A 27175-nucleotide genomic window follows, 5' to 3' on the forward strand; every position below is an offset into this window, starting at 1 on the left:
CGATCAAGAGAAAATTGCATCTTTACTCGTTTTAATATAAGCTTGGAGTTTGAAACTTGTTTCATTCAGATGTGAGTTATTCAGTCACCAGTTAAAAAATGTGGCTGAATTAATGTAAAAAAAACAAAAAAACAGATTTTATTATTCAGAATTTAGTCAACAGACAAACTGTTCATTTGTATTTTAACTTCATGACTCGGAGCCAATAGTGACCATGACCAGTGTCAATAGTTGCACTGGTGATTTTCAAATTTAAAGAAATTAATTCAATTTACATTTGCATTTACTTAAAAATAATAAGCCATGCATTTATTAAATGTTTAATTTGGATCCAGCACAAAACAGTAATTAGTCTCTCTTTAAAAACAGTTTTAAAACAGCAGAACCAAGATCAAGTTCTACTTTTTTGTACTACTTGTACTTTTGCACGGTGCAATACAGGCTTGGTTTACCTACTGGTATCAACATTTTTAAACTGAGTTTTTATGGTTTAAAGTCCTAATATTGAGGCATCAGGAGACACACCAGGACCAGAGTGAGGAACATAATCCCTGGAACTTCCCCAGCTGTTGCTGTGCACTGCCTTTCAGCTGGCTGACAAATGACTGCTACGCTTTTCTGTTGAAAAATTCAAAGTTATTTATTAGAAATTCTTTACAGTTGTAAGTTGTGAAAATCCCAGCTAAAAAAAGCCCCTTAATACACTTACTTTGGTAACACTTTTGGCTGTTTGCACAGAACAAGCGACATGACTGTCAACAACCTGTCTGATTAAACAGGAACTAGTTAATCAGCTAAACTAAAGCTTTTGTTTGTTTTAATGAGCAGTAAAACACAAATATACATTTTCTGCAAAAGTGAATACCAGCAGTTTTAATAACCTTTTATTTCCTGTTTTAATAACAATTACTCATGTTATTTATTTTGGTTTAAATATCTGTGTGTTAATACCATCATACTTTTAAATGTGTCATGCTGTCAGAATCCTTCGTCATGTATTAACCACTTAGTTGCTCTAAATTAGAATATTTAGTCAACATTGATCCTGTTTAAATTTATCAGAAGTTGTGATAAATGCTCATAATACTCAATTTAATGACTCTCAGCTCCTCCGTTAATTGATTGTCAGGTTGAGGCACAGTATTGAATAGTGTCTCAGCAGTGGGACACTGTTATTCTTTCTTGCTCTTTTGAGCCAGAGATCTCAGCCCCGTTGTGTGCAAGATTTATGACCCTGCTCTTAAATCAATGGGGACTCTGTGAGGGGCTGTAGCATTTAATGGAACACTTTTTAATTCATCTGGATTTTCTTTCTTTTAGTTTTTCATAAGGGAAAGCTGTTTAGCTAAAAAATAATAGGCTAGAGCTTTGTTGAGAAAATATCAGGTTTAACCAACTGACTTTTGCTGTGGAGAAATAACCAGCTTGTGTGATTGAATCTTCCTGATGGAAAATATGAAGCCTTGGCTGCAATTTTGTCTCTGCACCAGCACCACAAAGACAAATTCTTGTGCATATATTGGGCTTGACAATTAGAGTACAGTATTATTCTCTGGTTCTGATTTAAGCCATTTATGATTTTATCTATGGGTTGCAGAGAAGCAGAAGGACTGCAGAGAGAAATAGAAGCGATATTAGAAGGCAATGCTAAGGACACAGTAGGCACTATGGAAGAAGGAATCAATAGTGCATTGTTGTTTCACTGTAGGCAATAGACCTGGAAAGCACCATAAGACACTGATTCACTGGTAAATACATTTCAAGTTATTTCACTGCTCCTGGGTAAATGCCATGCAGAGAAACAACCTAACTTTCAGAAATGATGTCAGGAATTACTTGTTTTTATTTTTTTATTTTTCATACTCACCTTAATATTTTGTTTTAAATATGCTGCCAGGGGGCAGAAAAATAATCCACTACATAATTAAAAGGATGAAATGCAATTCAAAAAGAAAAAAAAAACAGCCCAAGTTGATTTTTTTTTCTAAGTTTCTTCTAATTCTAATTTCAATAAAGTGGACTGTTAACAATATTTCAAATTTAAATTTAAATCATTGCCTTTATACTTTTTTATAACAGAAAACATCAGGAAGTGTTTCGTAGCAAGTTGAAGGCTACAAAATCCTTAAATTTATGGATTATCTTATCTCTGTTTTCACTCTGGAAATTATTGACTCGATTTTTAAATTGACTTACTAACCAAAAGAAGAGGAAATATAAGTAACTAAATTATATTGAAAAATAACTATGAGACCTAATTTAAAATCCACCAGCTCTAGCAAATATATCAGACTAAACACTGAAGTGTCACTCATTTAAAATATTTATTTTCCAAGCTACAAAACCATATTAAACAAGACACCAAATTAATCCCAAATTTCTCATGACATATTGTCCTTTTTAATATTAAGTGCAGCAAGTCTGACTTTAACAAGAGAAACACAACTATAACAGAGCAGATAACCCAACTTCTGAAAAAATTACATTACAGTTAAGGACATTAAACAATTTTAAAATGGCATTTGGAAAAGAAGACATGCAAATTTGTATAACAATAGAAATTACACTCAGCATATTGTTTGAGCATTGTTGATGGTTTGCTGTAGCTTTTATAGATTAACAGAGTCATATACACAATGTTTTATTTCTTATTGGCTATAATTACTTCTGTATTTTGTTATTTTTGCATGTAATCTAAAAGTTTGTGTCTGTCTAAAACATTTTGTTATTGAACAAAACTTTTTTCCCTTATTTTTACTCTCTAATGGGTGTATATATCAGCAAACAGGACTTTTTGATAAAAGTGGGAACATTTCACGGTATCTAATTTTCTATTTGAAACAGCAGAGAGACGGTTTTCCATGCAGTGATTTTAGCGCCGCTGAGATTCTGTTTCTTTTTTTCTTCTTTTTTTGTATAACTGAGTGTGTTGGCACGTGAGTTACAGAGGTAGTTGGCTGGGAACAGGGGGATGGGGGTGAGGAAGGGGAGGGTCGCGGTAGTGGGATGAAGGGCTGGCGGTGGTGGGTGTGTGTGTGTTTGTGTGTTGGGGCGGGGGGGTTCAGTATGGCCGCTAGCCTCTTTCTTGTTGATCCTCAGGAGACCATCTGCGCTGGGGGCATTGATTAGAGTGTGTCTGGTGGGATTACATCTTTGCTGTTGCCATGCCAACTAATCAGCTGATTTCCCCCCCCCCCCACTCTCTGTCTGTCTCTCCATTTCTCTCTCTCTCTCCCGTCTCTTGCCTGGTTGTCACAGCAACGAAATACGGGGAAGCGCAAGAGCCCCGGCAAGAGCTGAATTCAGCTAAAGGGGCGAAATAATGTTTTTTCCCCTCTCAGTTTCCCCTTCTCTGGCTCTCTCCGTCTCCTCCTAATTGGCAACTCTCTCTGACCTGAAGTTCTTTTGTCTCTGGTGTAAACACACCCCTCTGCAGATTACATTTTATTTTTGCATTTTAGGGGCCCAAGGAAAGAGTAAATATTGGGATCATAATAGCTTGAAAAGTCCTTTAGCAAATTCCAGAATTGAGACAAAACAATTCCAGCTTTTTTAGAGAAATCGTACTTGAACAATAAACTGTAACATTTTTTTTTTTTTCCTGTGTTACAATGATCTGACAGTTGCCTACCAGTCAGTTAAGGAAACATAAGAATGAGGAAGAATGTGAGGTAACAGTAAATATGGGATCTTTCTCCAGGTTTGCACGGAGGGTCGGTTGATACTGGAGTTCGCCTTCGATGATCTGATGAGGATCAAGACGTGGCACTTTACCATCCGGCAGTACCGGGAGCTCATCCCGCGCAGCATCCTGGCCATGCACGTAAGTCTGACACAGCTGACACACAACAGACAACACAAACAGTAGTGTGAAAACATTTCCCAAACTTAAATGTTTCATATCAACAAGCAAATAATGCTATCAGAGAAAGCTAAATTAGTAAAATGCAGTTTAAAAATTGGGACCTATTTTGGAAAAGTACACTGGCACTTTGTGGAGAAAATTAATTTCCCCCATGAATCTAATACTGTAACTTGCTGTGCCACCTTTGGTATCAACAACTTCCTTCAAGAGTTTCTGGTAACTGGCAATCTCTTACATTTCTGTAGATGAATTTTGTTCCACTGCTCCTTACAGAACAATTTTAATACAGCCACGTCAAGGAGTTTCATGCATGAGTAGCCAGTTGAAGTTAGTGACACAGTGTCTCACTTGGATTTAAGTTTAAGCTTTAAACGGGTCTCTCCAAAATTAGGATTTTGTTCTTCTGAATCAAATGTGGACTTGGTGTTGTTTTGGATCACTGTAAAGCTGCTTCAATAAATTAGCCTCAGTTTTGTACATTTTTGGAAGATCAGTGACACAGAGCTTATCCGCTGATCTCCTCTACTTCCGCAAAGGTCTGCTCTGCTGTGAGAGAGGACTGACTGACAAACCTGGTGCCAGATCACATCCGAGTAACAATAGTTACTGCACTGTTGCCAACTTACTGGTTTTGTTGCCATATTTAGAGACGATTTAAGACAAAAAAAATCTGAATTAACACATCAGCCCAGAAAACTGTGATCATTGTCCGAGCTTAGGGTCACAAACTGATGACATTCTTTTTCAGGATGTTCAGAGATTTTTATTAATCGCATCAAGTCAATTAGTTCCTGGCATAGCAAAGTGTTCCCAGATCATCACACTACCACCACCATGCTTGACATGTTTTACACCCTGTTTTATGTGTTGTTCTTTAATGCTGTTAGTTTCACACCAGACATAAGGGGACACACACCTTTAAAAATCGTATACTTTGGTCTTGTTCAATCACAGATTATTTTAAAGCTGTATGTGATTATTAACATGCCTTTGTGGAAAATGATAACTTTCTCCATGTGTGGCTCTCACATCGGTTCCAACGCCTTAGAAATGGCTTTGTAACCCTTTGAAGACATGACTGACTTTGTTTCTGTCCAATTCTTGAATTTCTTTGGAACAGGGAACGATGCTTTTATTTTGGGGATCTTTTTCTTTTTAAGAGATTTCCTGATTGTTCAAGTCTGGCAGTATTCATAAGATAGGTACTGAAATTGACTAAAAGAAATTTGCTAATCCCAGTTAATTCATCATTTAGAGAGAGGTTGGACAGGCTGGTTTGGAAAACATTTTTCTCTTAATTAAGTCACTCTATGAAAACTCAGCTTTGTATTTACTCTGGTTGTCTCTGATATTTAAATTCATTCTCCACAGCACTGCATGTCTGCTTTGGTTGACTTTTTGACTAATAGAGATTGTCGGTGGACAGTGCAGAGACGTATTTAAAAGCCTTTTGTGAGGATATGCCAACAAAGGAATATAAAAGAATTTATGTTTGCTTGAAAAACTGAACAGGAAAAATAAGAACTTTGTCTGAGAAAAATATAATACAGCAAAAGGTTACATATATATTCAGTTCTTAATTCCACTGAATGGATTACTCAGTCTGTGACGCATCGAGTATAGAAAAGATGAAACCATATGATGCTGCACTAAAAATAAAATAAAGTAAAACTATGCATATGTTCCCACTAGCCTCCAGGCTCTTTTGTGTGATTCGAGGACCAATAGTTGCACATAATATTTTAGAAATCCACAGCAGCTTTACATAAAAGCTGTGACAATCAAAATTATCACTGAAATCTTTCAAGGTAACATTACCTGAACTCTTAGCATGTCTGTCTGATTAGAACGTGCTCAGACTAATGTAAAGTTTGCTGCAGCAGAGGATTAGTCACATAAAGTGAATTCAGAGGTCCCTGTTTTCAGTTTCTCAAGTGTTTTAAGTCAGTGTATGAAAGAAAAATAATTCTAATGGATTAAACAAAAACCACTCAGATTTGTTTTTTGGTGCAAAAAGAGGGAGCTTAAAAGAGTCAAATGTTTAAGCTGTTGTCTCTCTGCTTTATGACCTGGGTTTAGGTGGTTTCTGTTCAGACTTTATATTTTGATATACTCTGTATGCACAGGTTCACTGTGAAACAAAAAGCATAATTTTTCATGAGGCCAAAAAAACGATTGAATATACTGTAAAGCATACATCAAAAGAAAGCAAAAGAGAACAATTTATATTGTACATATTATTGAAGATGATACAGATTAAAATACTTTCGATTGAAGTTTTTTTTGTGTGTGATCATAGAAACTGAAGGATAAGATAAATCCATTTTTTTTCTTTTTTAGGAAAATGTGGGGAGCTTACAGATTACACTTTTGTTTTGTTTGGTTTTGAAGACAAGCAAAGCTTTATTTATCTATTTATTTTACTTTTTTCTGCCATATGACACACTACCTTTACTCAGGACTGAAAGGCAAGAAAAAAAACAATATTTTTTTGAGACTTATCTTTGTAATTCTCCTTTAGACCACAGGGGACGCTAAAGTGAAGCACTATAACTGACTGAAGCTGGCTTATGTGGATAGTGAAATTATCAATAGTCATTGATCTTTTAACTCTGCAGATTGTCTAAAAACAATATGTACACTGGGCCGTAGAATAATACAATGTGAAACTGTCAGTTTCACATGTGTACTAGTTTCTGAACTGAACTTTAAAAATGCTTATTAAGTACTTACTTGATTAAATGCAAATCAGCTTTTAGCCCTTATTTAAAGATTTCTTTCTGGATATTTTGCTGACATTTCTTCTGTGTCTGTTGAAACACCCATATTGTACAAATTTTCCATCATAAATTTATTTATATTGGTTTTAACTTGGAGTTTAAATAAGTATTTCCCCCACTGTGTCTGATTCCAGTCATTTATTGAACATCTTACTTCTTCTGACAATGTTTAAATACAGAGCAGCTAGCTGAAGAGGCAGGGTAATGCTAGCATATTTGCTTTCTGCTTTAATATGACTTGTCAATTATTCAGGTAGTAATATAGTTCGCTGGGGATGTAGTTTCATGTAGAGACACATACACAAAATATTCTACTCCATGAATTTAGCACTATTCTTGGAAAAAGGTCAACTTTAACCATAGCTTGATCTTTACACAGACAGGAAGCATCAGCTTCCAATACAGTCTTGCTTTCACTGTGTGTATATATTCACCAATATTTGTTTTATTCACTTTATTAGTATAAAAGAGAAAATTGAACAGGTACTGTGAGTCAAATAAGACATTTCAAGTGCAAGCAACAATTTTTAAATTTAAATCACAAGTTTCCCATCTCATCATTACATTTTTCTTTAGTTTGCTTTGAAACGACCATAGGATCCTTTTCTCTTTTTTAATGTGGGTTTAAAGGTTTAAGATCCAGTCTTGCTCTTTGCCTGAAACTTCTTATGAATTTCACTCACCAATAAATTGGCCCCTCTGGGTATTCACGCTAATTCCTGGAGAGTGGGATATTGTGGGCTGTTGTGGGTCCTGGCCAGGTCTTCTGTGATTTGTGTTTGAGTGTAAGTACATTCTTTTGATCACTGCTTGAGCTAATGAAAGCACATACAGACACAAGGGAGTCAGAACAGCGGAGTTGAAACTTCAGATTCTTGTAGAACTCTAGCTGCTTTGGAAGAACCCACTTTTCAAAGCGAGGGTTGGAGCGTAGTTTTTTAATATTTTACCAGACCTCATATGAAGCTGAAAAATATTTTATTCTTTCTGGAACTTTTGAATTTGATAAAGAATTGACCAGATTAGACTGGCCACATAAGTGAGAGTGTAGCATTTGTCGTATCATTTATTGTTATTGTGAACTTTTTTTTATCATGATAAAAGTGTGGATTCATTGTGCTAAAGATTAATCCACAAGTTAATGATAAAAAAAAAACATAACTTGTATTGTCAAAATGATTCACTGTTGGTTTGATGAAAGCCTCAGTAAATATCAATACATTTCAAAATATGATTAAATAGAGTTACAGTGTGGGACTATGATTAGCGTGGCACACAGCTGCTTGAAGTTGTCATTTTTCTTATTGCTTCTACTTTTCATAATTGTTGGTACATTACCACAAAATAAAAATAAAACTTTAGATTTATTTTGCCCACCCCTAGATGGCACTATATTTTTTAAAGCCCTGAAATGAATCGATTGGCAGATATCACATTTGAATGCTGTAGCATCTACTTCTTGACTTCACAAAGTCGGCTGTCAGTGACATAAAAAACAAAAACATGTTTCCATTGTAATGGAATTTATTTTTAAAATACAAAATAAAAATATCGTACAAGGATGGATAGCAGATGTTGGAATTGTGCCCAGACAGACTCATTTATTCATGTGTTTTTTTGGTATTTTTAATGTTCACTGAAAGACCTGAGGTGCTAATTTGGACACAACACAATACACTTTTTGAAAGATCATTTGCAGCTTTAAATGTTTCCTTTCTGGGTATTATATTCCCAGCACAGAGATTGTAAAATTACTTTTAAATTAATTTCATAATCAGCAAATCATTTTTAAAAACTGCATCTTATTCATCAACTTAATTTTTTTGAGATGGACAAGTAGTGTTACAGGTTGTAAAATTGAGCTTTTTCATATATTTTATGAATGTTTATCTTAAACTTTTACTGGATTGCTGTCAATGTGTGCATTTAAAATACCTTTTTTGTTTTGCAAATAAAGTAATGAATGTGTTACCAATTGTCATGGTTGCTGTAATAGTACTTCCTTTAAAATGAAATTCCCATTGAAAACACACTAGATCAGTGGTTCCCAAACATTTTCTTCTGCGCCCCCCCCAGTGGTTTCCAAACATTTTCTGCGCCCCCCCTATGGATTACAAATGGCTGTCTGGTTGAAATAACGCGTGTGACGGGCGGGGGGACATCGACTTTTTTGGGGGCAAAATGAATGTACGTAGCTGAAAATAGACACCAACATCGGTAGCCGACTTGTTAAGCTTAAGGTTCTGTATTGATATTAGCTAGTCATCTTTTAGCTAACATTACCTGCATCCAGCAGCTTTACTCAACTCAGTCGGTTAGTTTGGAGGGAAAAACTGTGAAAAGTTCTTTGCGTTTTGCTGGTTTGCTGCCGTGATTCTAACACACCTGTAGCTCCGCCCAGCAGCAGCAGGTCTCCTTCACAGGTGGAAACCCAGCGCGAGCGTCGTAGCGCTCATGTTGCGTTTAAAGGCGGCTCAGAAAAACAGGTTACAACATGTTAACAACGGATTAAACAGTTTTAACTGCTGATAAAAGTGACAGAGGACACAAGTATGGGAGGTGTGGAAGCCTCTACTGTATCAAATTGACATAGGAATAACAGAGAGTTGGCCATTCTAAGGTAAAAACCCAGCGCATACAGTGTTCATGTTTTGTTTTTTTTTTTCATCCAGATGGCTTCCCGTGCCTCCCCTGCAATGACACGGCGCCCCCCCTAGGGGGCGCGCCCCACAGTTTGGGAACCTCTGCACTAGATTATGGCACAGGCACAAACAGAAGGCAATAAAAACAAAGCTGTTATATTGCCACCACCAAGAAGCACTAAGAGTTAAATGTGACTGCATTACATCTTAAAACATCTGTTTTAATATATTTTTTCATTACTACATTGAAGGACGAGACATAACTATTTATTTTTTAAGTCTTAAGCTTCTGTAGTTTTCTATAAGGACTGTTTATAGACACATTTACACATTCTTTTTTGTCTCCTCTTAGATTTAATGTATATACAGTTTATTGTCTTAATTTTAAACTTCATAATTGACCCTCTGCTCTGGTTTTTACTCCCATTGTTTGCTGAGTTTCCTGAGCTGATCGCCTCCATCTCGTGTCAGTCTTTCCTCAACTTTCTTCTAAATAGTTGATGCATCGCTGTGACAGTGATGCCAAGAAAAATATGTGTACAGTACATTCATCCTAATTCTGCTTGATGAGTAAAGTAATTCAGACTGTGATCCTGCCAGCTGTCAAATAATGCACACTAGTTCAATCCTGCTATCATTCATGCTGGTCTGCTGACGGTACAAAAGGACTCCCCTGCTTCCCTCATGACTTTCCCCACACAGAGATGCGACTGGAGATAGAATTATGCATTTTTCATGAGGCACTGAATCCAAGTGTGCGCGCTGCTTCTGCTTAGTCTGGGCTGTGTTTTGGTCTGTCAATACCTCCAGCTCTTTATGATGTGAATGTTTATCTGTGGAGCAAACAAGTTTAGGGAAAAAGAAGCCTTTAGATTTATCCCTATAATTGCCAGCATTTTTTTTTATTTTTTTTACTTTTTTAAGAAAGAAAACTTTTTTTAAAATATTCCCTTTTCTCCAAAACATTCAATATAATTGCTGGAGTTCTAAGATTTATTTATTAGTTTTTTTGTTGTTGTTTTCTTAATTATTTTGTGCTTCATGCAAATTAACCATCTTGCTATGCTCTTTGTGTTCTTCATAAAAGTACAAAGCAAAAGGTTTAAAGCCAGTGCTTTTTTTTTTTCTGTTCTTTGGGCTTCATGGTTCTGTATCTGGTCATTATTTATTCAATGCACTCTGAAACTGTGGCATGACAAACCCACACTCAGCAATTTCAAATCTAGTAAAATAAATCAACAACAGCAAATGCTGCTAGAAATTTGTGAAAATTCAAGCAATTTAACTGATCAGCTGTCAAATTTGCAAGAGTGTGAAGGTAAATGAAAATCAAATACCTCAAACAGATACTAATGAACCTAACTATTGTCCAACAGAATATAAAATGGGCTAAAATATACATAAATCTCCTTATTTTATTTATGTGCTCCTGATTTTAGGCGCAAGACCCTCAGGTGCTGGAACAACTGTCCAAAAACATCACGCGCATGGGCTTGACCAACTTCACCCTCAACTACCTCAGGGTAAGTACCTTGCGTATGAATTTCTGTGTGTGTGTTTTGAGGAGGCTGTATCTCAGAATGTCATTCTGCTTTTGGTTTAGTTTCTGTCACTCCTGATGCACGCAAGGAGCTATTGTTATCTGATATCCATACATAGAAAAATGATGTTGCTCATAATTTCTAATTAAGTAGCTTGTCTAGACAGCATAGTGTTTGTATTGTGCAGAATGTTCATGCTTCTTTATTTGTAATATGCTTCTTGTCAGAAAACATTACATGCTCTGCAGTCAAGTCATAATTTTTATTCAGAAATTTTGCATTTGCAGGTTTGAATGCACGTGTTATTTTTTTTGTTCTCTTCTCACCTGCTTTTTTAGCTTAAATTTACAAATTTTTTGTCAGTTTTCTACTCCAATTAAAGATTAAAGCTTTATTACTCCTGGGTTTTTCCACACTTGATTGTGTACATATAAAGAAATAACATTGTTTAACTTTACTTTATTAATACGCATACTTTTCTCTGCATTTTAACATGTAGTAATGTAGGATATAAGCTTGCTGAATGCATTAGTGATGATTTCAGCGGGTTTTGTTTGTGTTTTTCCAACACCACAGTTGACTGACAGGTACAATTTCCAAACGGGGGAACAAGAGGAGAGAAACGGGGAGAGGAAAGAATTAATTGGATACAGAAAATTAGCATAACATTAATGAACGCTCCCTGTTGAGACTCATAATTGTGAAATGGCGCGAATCAGAGTACGGCACCTTCGCAGCTTATTATAGCCGAGTGAAGAAAAACACACAGAGAAGGAGCGAGGGAGCAGGATGGGTTTTATTTTATTCTTTTTTTTTCCTTTTGCTGTTGTTCTGTAACAAAAAAAATTTCTATACAGAAGGCAACTCCAGCACGGCTAAATGGGAGAATGCGTAATTCAAGCTTCTTTAATTACAAACTGAAGGTTTTCTTTCTGCTCCTTTATTTTGGTGATTCACGCGGTCAGCACTCAAGAAATAAAATGGTGTTTATGCCTTGAGTGCTGAAAACTTGTATTTAATGGGTGAAGTTAAGGTGTCTAAACGGTCTCAGTGTGACTCATGATGCCTCATATATGCCACAGAAATCCCTGTCTGATGAATTCAGAACTAGCAATCTTTCTTAGAATAAACTTTTACTCTATTTTAAATATTGTTTTCATTCTGTTATCATGGAGGATCCTGAACAATACACCTAAAGCCTAGATTAATCTCCACTGAGTTGACTTCAGAAGAATATAAAAAAAATAATAGACTAAAATAATACAATTAACTTTCTTTTTTGCACTGCCTTAAATCCATCTTGAGGTCAGACTCTTCAGTTTTCAAACCACCACTGTATAGTTTAGTCTCACATTCTACGAATTATGTTTTTCGTCATTCTTATCTGAGGTTGTCAATGTAAAATATTCATTTTCTTCACATTAAACTAGTAATAATGTTCTTTTGGAAATGGCCTTTCCCAACATTTATCAATCCTTCCAAGAGAGAGTGACGGCTTCCTAGCTAAAGGGGCAACAACTTGACTTCTCTCCCTCTCAAACTCGCGCACACACACACACGCAAACACACACATCTTTTTTTTTTTTTTTTTTTTCATTTGTAGTGTTTAAGTCTTTCCATGCTGGCTTCCTACTATTCAGCCTGAAAATAGCCCTTGTTTTCAGGCAGAGAGCCAGGACTTGTTGGCTGAGCCGGGGAGGGATATTACTGTGTCAGGAGGGAACCATCAGAGGAGAACACTGGATTAGTCTGCCACAGGGATGCTCACTTTTCCTCTAGTGGTGTAGCATCCAAACAGAACCAACATGCCAACTGAGGAAAAAGGAGCAAACATTGCTGTGTTCATGTAGGGTAATTTGACTTAAGCAGCTGACTTCGCCGCTGTTAGATCGACTGTTTTAACAACTGGAGAACATCTATCATTTCTGCTTGGACTCTTAATGTTGCAACACAGGTTGCATAAAAGCCTCCAACACTGCTTTACAAATAGCTGTGGGTGGATTGTACTTAATAAATGTCTCCTGTAAAGGTTTCTTTTTATTTCACTGTACAGAGCATTCCAAGAAGGAAACAACCCGCTGATTAGGAGTGACATCAGAAAAGTAGGAGTGGTGGGATGCTGAAGGTCAGATGAGATCATTTGAGCATGCAACGGATGATTAACAGTCTCCTTTTCTTTCCATAATGACTATGAGAGTGCCCTTGAGCAACTTCGTAAACCCACGCCTACCGTCACTGCAGCAATTTTGACCTTACATTACAATCTGATTAGGAGACAGCAACTATGTGGACACATTAGAGTAGTTAACACTCAGATGTTAGGAGACTGCACTGGCCAAGTCAGTCAGCCCTGGGAAGTGTGGAAAAGTTGAGAATTTAATTTAAGTATTAATCAGGTCTGAATAGGTATGAAAAAAATTAACTATGTAAAAATATTTGTATTTTTTGTTTCTCGTTGTCTAGAGTTGTTTCAATCCTGCTTGAAAACTTGACACGTCTGTTTTAACACCTTTTTATCTCATTTGTAAATTGCCCTCAGGTTTTTAGAGAATGGACTTTTAAATGAATTTCAGTCTTTGCCATCAATTTGACATTAATACACAACAATACACAAACGTCTTCTTAGTAACTTGTTGTCTCATTTACAGCAGTTTATAGGGATCACAGTCTTTTCATGATTTAGGTCATAATAACTGGAGCTTATCAGTTCATGTAGGGCAGTTTTCCTCTTCAGCTGCTCCCATCACTTCTGGTATTAACCAGCGTTCGGTCTTAGGCCTTTCTCTTTTTACCCCCTTATCCTTTGTTTGACAGCTTAGACTGGGTCAAATCCTGGCTGACCATTAAGGCTTTAAACAGAAGAAACCTGACTAAAACTCTGATTTTTTTTTAACCTTTATTTCCAGTTAAATGTCAGACATTGTTGTGAACTTTGGAGGTGCTTTTAAACTTGCCAAGCAGGTGAATTCTTTGGTAGAGTCCATGTTTTACTAACTCAGACAGTTGCCATGGTTTATCTCCCTCTTAAAGAAATAGATATCCATTCTTTAAAAACTTCCCACCTAGATTTCTTAAACTAATTACACTGTGGTGTTGGTGAGTCAATAAAACTGTCGGCTGCTATTGAATGCAGAATAATATATTTTAGCTATACGCTAAGAAAAATTTTCCGCAAATAATTTGGAGACACTTTCCATGGAAATATCTGCAAATACCGAGGAGCAAATAGGAATGGATCCTCTGTATAAGTAAACTCTGATCATTGTAAAAATATCTGCTATAAAGTCAGAGTGAGTTTTTGTGCTTAAACAATACAAGCAGCCTGAAAAAGAACCAAAACTCTTATTAGTCTGGAAAAAAATTTAACTTAAATGGGAAAAATCTTGAGTCACCCGTCAACAGGCCCATATTCTAGTATGGAAGGGTTGGATGCTATTTTTAAATGAACAATAGTTGTTGTAGATGTTCTTAAGCAATGTGTTTTCCAGTGCAACCACATAATTATCCACAAATAAAAATGAGGAAGAAATTATGATGATGTATAACTCATGACAGTGGAGGGTTGAAAGCATTAGTGTTTTTATATAAAAACACTGCAAACCTGCATTTGACAAAGAGAAAAAATCTTGACAAATTTGCTTGTTTGTGTCATTTTTAGCTGTTTAGATCCTCCTAATAGACCACAGAAACACCAAGAGAACTTAAACATTTGTGGTAATAGACAATGTAATGGAAAAACTCTGCATAGCCAACATTTACAGATAATAGGATACAGATTTGAAGTCAAACGTTTGGTGAGCACGTCCACCCACAAAGATCCCCCTCCCTAAAACATTTGCAGCTTCTTCCCAATAATACGGAACATAAATGTTGGTGTTTGAAGCCGCTTCAACAAACGATCATTCGCTCCTCCTCCTGTTGATGCTGAGAAAGAGAGGAAGGAAAGAAGGAAACTGATGTTACATGCTTTGCAATTTCACCAGGTGACCTTTATGATGTTACGTTAAGATGAAAACTGTTTTATAAATTAAAAGCATACAATACCACCTTTGATGCTAATATTCCCTCTGCTTATTTAAACAGGTAAACTGGGAATCTACCTGGAGTATGATAAAATCCTCTGAGCCTCTTTACTGACTTGTCCAACAAATATCTGGATGATTCCAGCTGCCGAACACAGCAGTATAACTGACTTGTAATGTCGTCCAGATGTTCTGTGGATAAGCTGATCCTGATGTATTTAAGATGACAGGCTGACCCCTGATTCCTCTCAAAGCTGGTCGCCAGAGATTTACGGTTCTCTTCAGAATGAATATTTTACTCGTGCTGTTTCAATGCGGGGACGTTATGAGGCGCAGGGCGGGAGGGACGGGCTGTTCTCTGTGGTTTCAGTCCTAAAGACAGAAATGTGTGTTGATGAATACAGTGGCCTCCACAGTTATCAGCCCTGTCGCTAAAGATGTGTACTAAAGCTTTAAAATAAATAGTTGTTATGGAGACATGGTGGCTGTTTGCTGCAGTTTTCTAACAGGGAGCTGTGGAGGTTATTTTTTATCTCCTTTTTCATTGTCCTTGCTGCATCTGATGGCAAGATAAATATGAGTCCTCATCCAGCCTTGTTTGCCAACATTCCAGTTGTTTTAAACTTTTTATTAGTCGGGCAAGTTTAGATGAACATATATTCCTGTATCTACTTCCCAACACACTCTGGCTCACTTAAATAACATGATCTCTTGTCTTTCCCATTTTGAAAAGTATCACATTTATCACTCAGGAAAACAGAAATCAAGGATTGCGAATTAATTATCCTCAGATTAGTTTTAAAAACAACTAAAGTATAAATGACAACAACATTATTACAGTAATCTTAATTATTAGACTGAGTTTTTTTTCTGTTGCTCCCAAACTGTGGAACAATATTCCCCTTTTGTAAGGACAGCAGACAATTTAAGTTTTTTAAGTTCCTTCTGTTTTTAACTTAATTGTATTTGATCAGAAATTCTTGTTGTTTTTATCAAGGTCCTTTTTTTTTTTAGTTTTCTCCTTGTCTGTTAAATTATGTATGTTCCTGTTTTGTGACTCATGTTTTATTCTGTGAACATATCGAGCACTTTACATTTGGTCTCTTTGGGTGCATAAAGTGCTGTGTAAATATAGATTGATTGAATTGCTTGACTAATAGATGTCATAAATTTAAAGTTTGGACTTTTCTAAAATTTTCAGTGTGAGATTATTCTACTGAAGTACAAATTACACTTATTTTAATATTTTTGTCGCATCTGTAAGAAGGGTATCAATAAGCCTGGGGGTCAATGTATAAACAGAGTGGCCTATAAAGGTATTCTTACCGCTTAAACCTTTCACATCTTGTCATGTTACAACCATAAACTAAATATATAAGTGCTGCAACATTTTTTTCTTTGCAAAACAAAAGTTGAAAACCATGCAATGTTTTCTCTTCACTGTTGATCTGTCTCATTATATTCTGATGAATTATAATAAATTTTGTGTTTGTATGTCAAAATGGGAGGAAAGGTATAAATAAATCTGAAGTTTATCTTTGGTCCTTCCAGAAGCACTTTGATATAAAAAGTTGAAGATATTTTGCTGAAGTGTCTGTAAAAATAAGTTTTCTTCCTAATTAATCACTTAGACGTCAGTGAGCGAGTGATTAATTGAGCAACAAACTCAACCTATTTTGGTTTTGGTTTATCATGACAGGAGCAGCATCAGCAGTAAAAAAAATAAAATAAAATAGTGGAGAATTTTAAATACTTTGAGAAAAATTGCCGATTCTGTTCTCTGCTTTCACTGAGCTTCTGCTTTGTCTCGCTGTGTCTGCAGTTGTGCGTCATCTTGGAGCCCATGCAGGAGCTCATGTCGAGGCACAAGACCTACAACCTCAGTCCCCGGGACTGTCTGAAGACATGTCTGTTCCAAAAATGGCAGAGAATGGTAGCACCACCAGGTAAATACATAATGCATAGCGTTTCCTTCTACTGAAACCCTGAAAGAGCCGTTTCTTTCAGCAAAACTCTTAAATTCTGCTTTGTTTTCCTGAATATTTAATACAATAAAAGTGAGTCCTAATGGGGCTGAAGTAACCATCATTATAAACAGCTGGTTCCTCATAAAGAATAGTGAGAGGTAATTGCTCCCTCTACTGAGCTTTTGAGTTTATTCTTCCGTTTAAACAGCTTTTAATTCCACTCCATCCATCACTGTGCAGGAATATTTTCACTCAGAGTGTGTTTTATTGCATCATTTATGTTCCCAAATTTGCCATTATACATCCTAATTTCTGAAATATATTTTTTTGCCTGTCAGGTATATAAAATCATCAGAATTCAGGGTTGCCTCTTGAATCTCAACCCTGCCAATCTTTAACAGGCCTCTCAGGCGCCCTTGATTGATGTTTGCAGGCTGGTTTCTGAAAAGTACTGAGCTTAAATTGGCTGCGCGGTCTTAAGCCGGAGAGGGAGTAAGCCAAGGCCGTTTTTTTTTCTTTCTCTTTTTTTCTCTTCTTTTTTTTGGGACACATTGGAGTGGCTGCAAATTACAGCAATGCTTAGCGAGGCGTGACGAGATGTCTTTAAAAACCAACACCAGTCAAAAAGCCTTTGACTCAGACCTGTGTAACTTTAATTAAGAGTGCCGGGTGTAATCAAACTCGCAGATCCAGCTCCCCGGACAGCGGCTCCCCAGCGTCCACGACATTCTTCAAAGAAAAGAAAAAAAACGGAGTCAGAGGGAGAGAGAAAAAGGAAAGCATTTTATGAATATAATAAAGACTCCTGGCTGCATTGATAGTTATTTGTGCACATGGTAAAAGAGCAAAAGCAGATCAGAATTCTTCTCTGCTCTATGCAAGCTTTATGGTAATATGCAGCTTTTTATTTAAAAATGGCTCCTCACAGTGTTGACCCTTTACAAAGAGGTTACTCCTTCTCATTCATTTACATGTTGACACATCTGTTGCACAATCTTTGCAGTTTAGCTGAAATGAGGGTTTTCCTTGTTGGTGGTGTTGTTCCACTTTTCCTGCAATTCTTCTCCAGCTCGGAAACAGGTTGGGATTTTGGCAGGAAGGAAGCCACGGGTGTATTTATGCTCTGATAAGTTCTTTTGGTGGAAATGGAAGCGATTTTTGTGCGTCACAGGCTCAGCATCAGAGGAAACCAGTGGGATAACACAAATGATTGTCCCTCACAATAGCAGAGTCTTTTTATTTTATTTTTTTTTCATAAACAAACACGTCTGTCAATTTTTTTTTAAAATCAAACGAGATAAGATGCGGATAAAATTCCCTTTGTTCTTGGGGTTCTGATTTATAGTGCTGTTTGTTTCTGTTATGAGTCTCTGATTGTTATAACTGAATATGAGAGCATGATTAGACAGAAACCTCAGAAAATGTATTTCACTTTCAGACATCTGACTGAAAATCGCAGCAGGATTTTCTTGTCTTCTCTTGAGATTAAAAGGAATAACGCTTTCTAACAAATGCCGGAAGAATTCGCAATACCTTGTATTCATAAATTATGTACTACATATATTCTCTAACAAAAGTTAGTGAAACTGTCAGGGACAAAGGATCAGACTGAACTACTTACCTGGGTAACCTTGTAATTCTAATTGTTCCACTTATAGATTAGCTTCACATTCTATTTAATGTATGTTGAGTTACCCAGTGATGCTATTAACAATTCTCTGTTGTACCCTCTGATATTTCTGTCTGTTTAACCAACACAACTAATTTTGGCTCCGGTTTCAGCTGGACACCCACAGAACTTCAAAACGGAAATATTTCCCACAAATCACAAAAAAGGTATCTTCTCTCTAACAATATCAACTGTCCGTCGTCTTTCAAGAAAGCAGCATCATTTCCTTGCTCGTTTGAATGGACTGAAATGCATTTTCATGTGCAAGCTTATCATGTATTTTCACCTGCCTGATGTCAAAATTGCGTGTTGAATGTTTATTGCATGTGACGACTTGGCTACAGCTTGTAATTAGAGTTATTAATCACCGATTCTCAATAGAAATAATACAAATTCAGTGTTAATGCTAGTTAGATTTCAATCAGTCGAACAGTTGTGTCTTACTTTTGCTTTTGAACAAATTGCATCACATTGAACATCAAGCATTTATGTAAATGAAGCAGAGGTTCTTTCTTATAGCTGCATGTGTTTGGAGATGTTAACGCTTGTGTGGTTTCACCTCTGAAGATAAAGCATGCATCCTTGTTTAATAGAGGCTCTTATCTGTGTAACATGTCTGTGGGATCGCGTCTTCTGTCTGCATGTGTTTTCAGTGCACAAGCACTGGGAACAAGTTTGCATGATCTCACCTGCAAATTGTACACACTGCACACACTCCTACACCTTGTCTCCGTCTGTATGCATTATGTTCTTGGCATGGCCTCTGTTTCTCTTTGCTGGTCGCGCCAAAGCTGAGCCTGCCCGACAGACAACCACGAAGAGGAGGAAACGGAAGAACTCAGCCAGCAGCGCCAACAGCAGCGTGGGCACCGCCGCCAGCAAGAAGCGCAGCCCCGCCACCAACTTCAGCCTCTCCAGTCAGGTACCTGTAAGCATCAGCTCCTCTCGGTTTGCTTCCTCTTTTATTTACATACAGCCATTTAGCAGTCGCTTTTCTTCAAAGCATCTCAGAAAGGAGCCGTAATTGGTTTCTGTAGCTGCAATTGAATGTTTGCAGAGTTCCAAACAAGCACCAGAAATTCCTAATGGTATTTCAGCTAGTATGGTTTAATTTATTTGTACAAATGGAAAAAAAAAAAAAAAACCCTCAACACTGTAAAAAAAAAAAGAGGTATATAAAAAGAAATAAAATGGGACAAAATGGAAGTGATCAAAGCAGGAAAACATTTTAGTGAAAGATTAGAACGTAACTGTTCTTGTAGGATGCTTTGTGACCAACCATTACAGCTGCCTCCTAAATGTTTTCCTATTTCTCAGAAAAAACCTTTGCCTTTTCACAATGTTTATTTAAAACGACCAACCAGCAATGAGACCTTGTTGCTCATCCAAGTGACCAAAGCCTTGGGCTATAAATAAAAGAAAAACTTTGAAGCGAATCGGAAAATGTGGGTGGTGAAATCATGCTTTGCCCTCTCACAGCCAGCACACTGACCAGGCCCTTGAGCAAGGCACTAAACTCACAGACTGCCCAGCAGCAGTTCATTTTACTTGGAAATCAGAAACATACCACCATGCTGCTGTAAAGGGAGTTTTCAGCTCTTTATGGTGGATCTATGTCTCTATTTTAGAAATGAAAAAATTGATATTATGATGTTTAAGAAAAAAAGTTTGAGAAACTAATATGGATTATTTTTATAAAATGGAACATATAACTCACTAACAATACAGCAACTTATGGATTTGTATATCTGTTATAAATATATAAAATTCCAATATTTTCATTTTTATTTCAGTAAGGCAAGAAAAGGCAAATTTATTTGGGCTTTAAAATAAAGAAAACTAAACAGAGATAATATTGATTAAAAACACTGAGCACATCACAAAATACTAATTAATTTATCACACATAAAAAAATTGCCAGTTTTCAAAAACTGACCTTTGACCATCATTGATGTCCTTGTCAGAGCTTATTTATCAGTTGTTTGAAACTTTGCAATTTTTTACCAGTCAATGATATGGGGACGTTTAGGTGAATGTGTTTTCTAACTTATGATGGTCAACCTAAATAGTATGTTGTCTTGTATTTACCATTTTGAAGAATGACTGAAAGAAATAGACCTCTGATATTTATTCTCCACTCACTTGTGGGATAAAGCTAAACTTTCTATATAGCATATATTGGAAGCTCTGCAAACTTTGACTTACTCAGACAGAATTCTGAGTTAACTGTTTTCTTGTTGTATTTCTGACTTAAGAACGTGAAAAATGTGACTTTCAAATATAAATAAAATGCAGTTTTACACCCCAGGGCAATATTCCTTCAGGTGAAGAGTTTGATTACTAAATAAATGTTTCTAGACTCTCAGATGAACTTAAAACTGTAAAGTATAAATTTAAAAAAATATTCAATTGCAGTCACTTTTTAGATTGCTTTCACAATGTTTCTTGTCTTGGTGCATTGAAAACTACATGTTTTGTGCGTCTAAACAGAAGGAAATTCAGAGGATTTTGTGGATCATCAAGACATGTTGTAACTGTGAAATTTGAATATTACTTTTTGCTTTGAAGAAATAACTGACCATTATTTTTGCCAAATTAATCAGAAAGAAGATTTCACTACTGGTGTCAATTTTTTAAGTTCTTCAAGTGTTCCTGTCGAGTTTCTGTGAGATTAAAATAATGAAATAATTATTTTATTGGGTCATTGGTGGGACATCATAGCAGTATGTTGACAAATTGTGAAGCAGTAGTTCATATGTATGGTGTTCAAATGTATTATTTTGGCATTTATTTATTTAAAGCTGCATCAAAGCAATCTTTCTATGCTCGGAACACAAACCAACAGTGTTTTTTGGTATTGCCAATTATTGTGGCTCCTGTGATTTTATAGAAACAATTAAATCTTAATGTCAAATCTTTTTTTCTTCCACTGTACAAATGGATTCAAATTAAGATTTTAGTATCTACAGTATGGATTTACCTTGGTGCTATAAAAGTTGCATTTATTTAAGTGTTTTTTTTACACATATTTACTGGTGAACCATAAATGTGGAGGGTGCTATACATGTTTGTTTTTTTTAATATTATTATTATTATTATTATTGTTATTTTCACAAAGGTGTGAAGGACATAACAACATAACACACATAATGTATGTGTGAATGTATAATAAATATCATCTTAAACATATATGAGCCAGTTTTGGTCAGGCGGCTTCACTGTTTATAAAGCTGAAGTTGGGATGAATGTAACTTTTAACACCTTCTCTCATGACTTGGAAAATATTCAATAATTTTGGGTTTTAAATTGGCATGTGACAAATATGAATCTTATTTAACTTTTTATTTTGATTACTTTTTAAATGTGTTTTTTGTATTAAAAAAATTCATATCGGAAATCCATTTTTGTCTAATTAAATTTCTGACTCGGTGTGTTTTTACTAATAAATATGGAAGTTTTATGTTAATGTAGGGGGGTTAAACTATTTTATATCTACATTAAACTGTCATAATAATATAGTTTTTATGATTAAGCAAATAAATCCTGAAGGGCTTTATATGGATTTTACAAGCATACAGCTTCATGACCTGAATTAGGTTCAAAATGCCTGATTTGGCAACACGGCTGTATTAAAGGTTACTTGACGTACTTAAAGGTTAAACAGCCGCCTAAACAGCTCAGTGTTTCACCACATGCCTGGCGTCTCCCCGGAGGATTGGATGCCGCTGTGGGTGTGCTGTCTGCAGAGGCTCTACTTTTATTCCACACAATGCTCATTATACACATGCTGTATTACATTCACTCCCCAGCATCCAATTTACTGTTCTGTAGACGCGCAGGCACAGCACTCCGCTGTTCTTCTACACAGATCATTTCAGTGTAGGAAAAAGTGCGCTGATACAAAACATAAAGGGAATTTGTTTTTGTTAAGGTGTTACTGGTTGGCATTAATGTGCGTACATTTTGTCCTCGGCACTAATTCAGCCTAATGGAAAATTTAAGAGTGTTACCAGCTTTCTATACAGTGTCTGCCCAGTCGCACAGTAAATATACCGAGTCTATATATTGTTAGTTTATCTCAGAAAGTAGCCCTGCTGTTAGGAAAGATTTTAAAACACTAGGATTCTGTAGACCTGCATGTAGGAACCAAACAAAGACTCAGGGACAGTCCAAGGTTAATTGGGGCCCACATCAAAATTAAAGTTGGAAGCCACCACACGCATCCCTGTTAGCACATGAGTCAACAATAAATTTCTTTATTTTATGGTATGAAAATCACATCATCCACATCGTTTTTCAGCATTCGATACATAAATTTAATACATATTAAATAAATACAACAAATAAATTGCTTAAAGTGTAAAAGATGGTAATAATCTGTAGAAAGTCACCCTAAGTTAGCCATTTGCTGTTCCTGTCACGTCTGGTGGATATTGTTTCAATACCAGGTCAGGAATGTTTAATTGACTGTATCTACATTCACAGATGGAAAATTAAAAACCTCTTATATCCTCCTGACTACCAGGAAAAAAAATATTGTCCAATCACCATTTTTTTTAAATCCCACATTCTTCGTAAGGTAATAAAAGGTTTTATGCACTTACTTTGTCTCGTCCCATAGAATGTGTTATTACTGATGAACACAATTTTTATGTATTAGAAAAAGATACGAACAAAAGTCCCACCCCTTCATATGTGGTATCATTGAAAAGCCCTAAATGTCCTCTCCAGATACCAAAAGGAATTAATTCAGTAGAATGCAGGGAGTGGGAGATATTCAAGTTTAGAAATGTCCTCTACAGAGGACAAAAATGAACTACTGGTAGTCAGGAGGATATAATTTTGTTGTAAACAGAATGTGGATCTAATATGACTCCAGCTGAAACAGAAATGTCTTCATTCTCCTGAGATAAGAGTTAAACTATGAACATTTGAGTTCATATTTTTAAATTTTAAATTTTGTGTGAATTAAATGTTTTATCAATTAATTTGAATCATTTGAAATTCTTTGTAGTATACTATTTTGGAAGGTGTCATGGCTGTGTTTCAGTGCCTTGGCCGGCTCTGCATAAATAGCACAAAATATGCTAAGTAAATCTGTTTCTGTTTTTCAATTTTTGCCAAGAACTGCATGTTTTTCCCACTTCAGCCTAGTTCTTTTACTCTCCCAAACATTACCAAAATAAATGTTATTCTTTATTCAATAAAAACAGGGGTTATGTTTGAGATGTCATTGAACAGAATTGATATAAAGAACAATTTAGTCCTCTAATACGGGTTTGAAAAGAAAGACCAATTCATTTTGTTTCTGACTTCAACTAACTTATTAATTTTGTTGTTCTTTTAAATGGACAGTAGTGTTAATGTGCTACACCCTGGGTTGCCTACAGACATTCTGCACTGACCGTCTATATTTACTGAAGACTCTTGGGCTGTCTCATCTTTTTCTAGTCTTTTACCTGGTTGCCTTCGTCTCACCCATACATAATGTACATCTCATGCACATATACACACTGCACTCGCAAATTGTTTTCTCTTTGGAAGGCAGCGTGGCTCTGTGCCAGCTCTCATTATCACAGATATCTGTATACATCCTCACCCCCCCCCCCCTCCTTCTTCACATGCTCCGTCTTTGCTCCATCATTGAGCCCCCCCTCACCCACCCTAACCCCACCTCCAACCCCAGCCACCCCCATTCCCTCTTCCTCTTCCTCATCACCTCCACCTACCTACCTACCCACCCACTCACACAAGCACACATATACACATCCCCACTTGTGTCGTGCATCCACACAACTCTTAAAGACGGGCAGCGCGGTCCGTTACATGCTGGTTACATATGTTGTGCGCCTGCCGTCTTTGTCTGAGAAGTTGTTCGTTTGTGGCTGAACACAAGCCTACGTGAGTCCAATAACAATAAGGAGTGGACCCTTGCAACTGGAAGGGGGTGGAGGGGAGGGTTAACCGGTGGTGGTGGAGAGGGTGTTCATAGAATGAGCAACACTGACCTCTAGTGGTCTACATTGGGAACATCCAAGACTGAAATCATCTTGAAATGGTTGTGTTTTATATTCCATAGATCTACCTTAACATTAGATTTAAGTTCCCTTAATTTAGAATCAAATCACAGTTAAAGAAAAAAAAAAACTGCACCTGCACTGCGTGTGTCACATGCAGTTACATACACACATTACGGACTGTAATGTCATTCATAGATTTAAAAAAAATTTTTAGACTGTAAGAAATATACATCAAACAACTTTAGTGAATTAAGAAAGGAATGGATATATATATATTTTTAATTATTTGTAAATTTTCTCAAAGTTTTTAGCTAAAGTATCTGGCAAGACTGTTTGACCACTCTTCTTTGTTGGATTGGTAGAGTTGATCTGTTTGTTGATTTTCTGCCAAAGATCGGGCTTTTGAGTGAAGCCAACAAATGTTCAGATTTAAGGTCAGAGCTCTGAGGAGGCCATTCAGTAAGCTTAATGTAAGCCTTCCAAAAACATTTTGGATGTTTGGTATCATCGTCATGATGGAACAGCCAATTATGTCAAAATTTCTGTCCCAAGCTGTTACCTCTGATGAAGGCACATCAGTTAGTAAGTTCTGGAAGAACACCTGGAGTTTATCATAAACTGGGAAAAGAAGTCCAATGTCACTTTCCAGTTTAACATCAGTATAGACTATGAGTATGCTGACTTAAGAAAAAATGTCTGAGGAAGTTGTATTGCGCTACTTGCCTGCAAAGACAAGAGAAGGTAAAGCCTTTAGACTTGTAACATCTGTCAAGCATGCTGTGTTAGCATAATACATAAGATCTGTTACACTGCCAGTGGTAGAAAATGTTTGAAATAATGAAGACAGAGGAATATCTGTAAGACCTTTTCCAAAAAGAGTTGTGAAATATCGAGCTAAAATTATGTCAGGATCTTGTTGATGACCAAATAAAGTGAATTTACTGCGCAAATTGATACAATATAGTCAAAATGTAGAAAAATGTGAGTATATTTATGTTTGAGTTTCACTATATGTATACTAAATTTTAATGTGTTCACCCAGTTCTAAGATTAAAAAAGAAAAGTTGACTTTTGTTTTTGCTAATGTCTACCTTGAAAAAAAGAACTACAAAAACAAAGATCAGTGTATGTACACTTCCAACTGTAACTGTTTACTGGCCCCTGGGAGATGCAAATAATAAGAAAGGTCTAAAGTCAATTGATTGCCTTTTATGTCCAATATATCAGTTTTTATCTTCAAATATAGCATTTCCAATAACCATGGAGCCTTGCCAAGAGAAGAAGCTGAAGAGATGATCAAAGACAATAGTTATAGGTGTGAAAGAACATACCAATAATGCCCAAAAAATATGATGCTGCCAGCGCATTGGATTATACTCTTAATTGGATTGTTTAACCGTTTTTACTTTTGGAAACATTTTTCTCCTATTACAAGTTCTCTAAGGTGTGCAGGATTTCTTTTTGGCTGTATATAGCTGTATTTCAACTGATGTTTTTAAATACGATCCATAAATAACCAAATGATTTTCTGTCACCTGTCTGGTTTTCCTGCCTGTAGCGAAACTTTGCATTCTGTCCCAACCCACTAAATTCCCACTTGTTGTTTTGGAGGCCTGAGGAGGATCAGATACGTTCTCCTCGCTCCCCTCTGCTAATCTCTATGAATGCATCCTCATGCAACACTTGGTGAAATCAAGCGAGAAGGGAGGCGTTTGTCTCTGCGTTGGCCCATTCAAGATCTTGCTGCTTCTGCTAGTGCGAAAGCAAACTCCTAACGAGATGAGTAGACAAGTAGACAGTATTAATTAGCTCACAATTAGCTCTCCCTGGTCTCAGACTAGCCACCAGCTGTTATCGTCGAAGGGATTTTGTTCAAGAGGGATGGTGGGATGGAGGGGGTTGCCTAAAATTGGCCAGAGGTAGGTTGACAGGCCTCCTCACAGGAACAGATGGTGAATGCAAGGCTTGTTGGCAATCAGTACATTTTTAGCTAATGACTTAATTAGCTATGCAAATTGACAAATCAGTGTGGATATTGTCATTTAGTTGAAAAGCTCACCTAAATTAATTAGCCTGATTAAGGCATAGAGAGGTGTAGAAGTGGTCGCTGGGGGGAAACAGGGAGGAGATGGCTTGGATTCATGAACTGGATTTCCTTGTTGTGACTCCCATTGTTTGTGCATTTTGTTGTGTTTTTTGGACTGGAGTAGAAGCAGGTTGTGTTGTGCATGTTTACATCAATGCTTACTTTATACAGGACTGCAGGCAGGATTAATCTGCATTCATCTGCTCTTGGTGTGGAATTGTTTGCAGCGCTGCGGTTATGCAGTGGGTTTGTCTTGGCTTCTGTCCAGTGCACATGCACGTTTGTGGGTTATTTTTGTGTATTTGTTGCGGTGGAGACGGCCGTGGAGAGTGAGATCTCCCAACCAGGCAGCGCTGACACACATGGGCGGTGAAGCGTGCACTCCATTTAACTGAACGGCTTCTTCCCAGGTTACAATAGCTGGTCCAGACACTCGGCGGCAACAAAGGATGAGACTCAACAACTCACAAATAAATATAGCAGTAATTGAGGTCCTTATTGATCGGTGCTTGAAATAATAAATTAGACTACAAGGATTATTTTTGCAGAGGAATTTAAAAACATGACTAAACACAAGCAGTTC

The 27175-nt window shown here is 36.6% G+C and overlaps 1 protein-coding gene across 2 annotated transcripts in view; it reads left to right on the top strand.

Annotated features, from left to right (window-relative positions):
• The window catches only part of ldb2a (LIM domain binding 2a), a 96147-nt gene that overhangs the window by 64261 nt on the left and 4711 nt on the right, over window positions 1–27175 (top strand). Inside the window, exons 4-8 of one of the 2 annotated variants that reach the window (XM_015013184.2) lie at window positions 3701–3823; window positions 10727–10810; window positions 16673–16796; window positions 18600–18653; window positions 19278–19414. In XM_015013184.2, the coding sequence (XP_014868670.1) occupies window positions 3701–3823; window positions 10727–10810; window positions 16673–16796; window positions 18600–18653; window positions 19278–19414 (522 nt within the window). The remainder of the gene's footprint in view (window positions 1–3700; window positions 3824–10726; window positions 10811–16672; window positions 16797–18599; window positions 18654–19277; window positions 19415–27175) is intronic. The other variant, XM_015013185.2, reaches the window with a different exon arrangement.

This window comes from Poecilia mexicana, unplaced genomic scaffold, assembly GCF_051168715.1.
Source record: "Poecilia mexicana isolate PSO_F unplaced genomic scaffold, ASM5116871v1 scaffold_10, whole genome shotgun sequence".
NCBI lineage: Eukaryota > Metazoa > Chordata > Actinopteri > Cyprinodontiformes > Poeciliidae > Poecilia > Poecilia mexicana.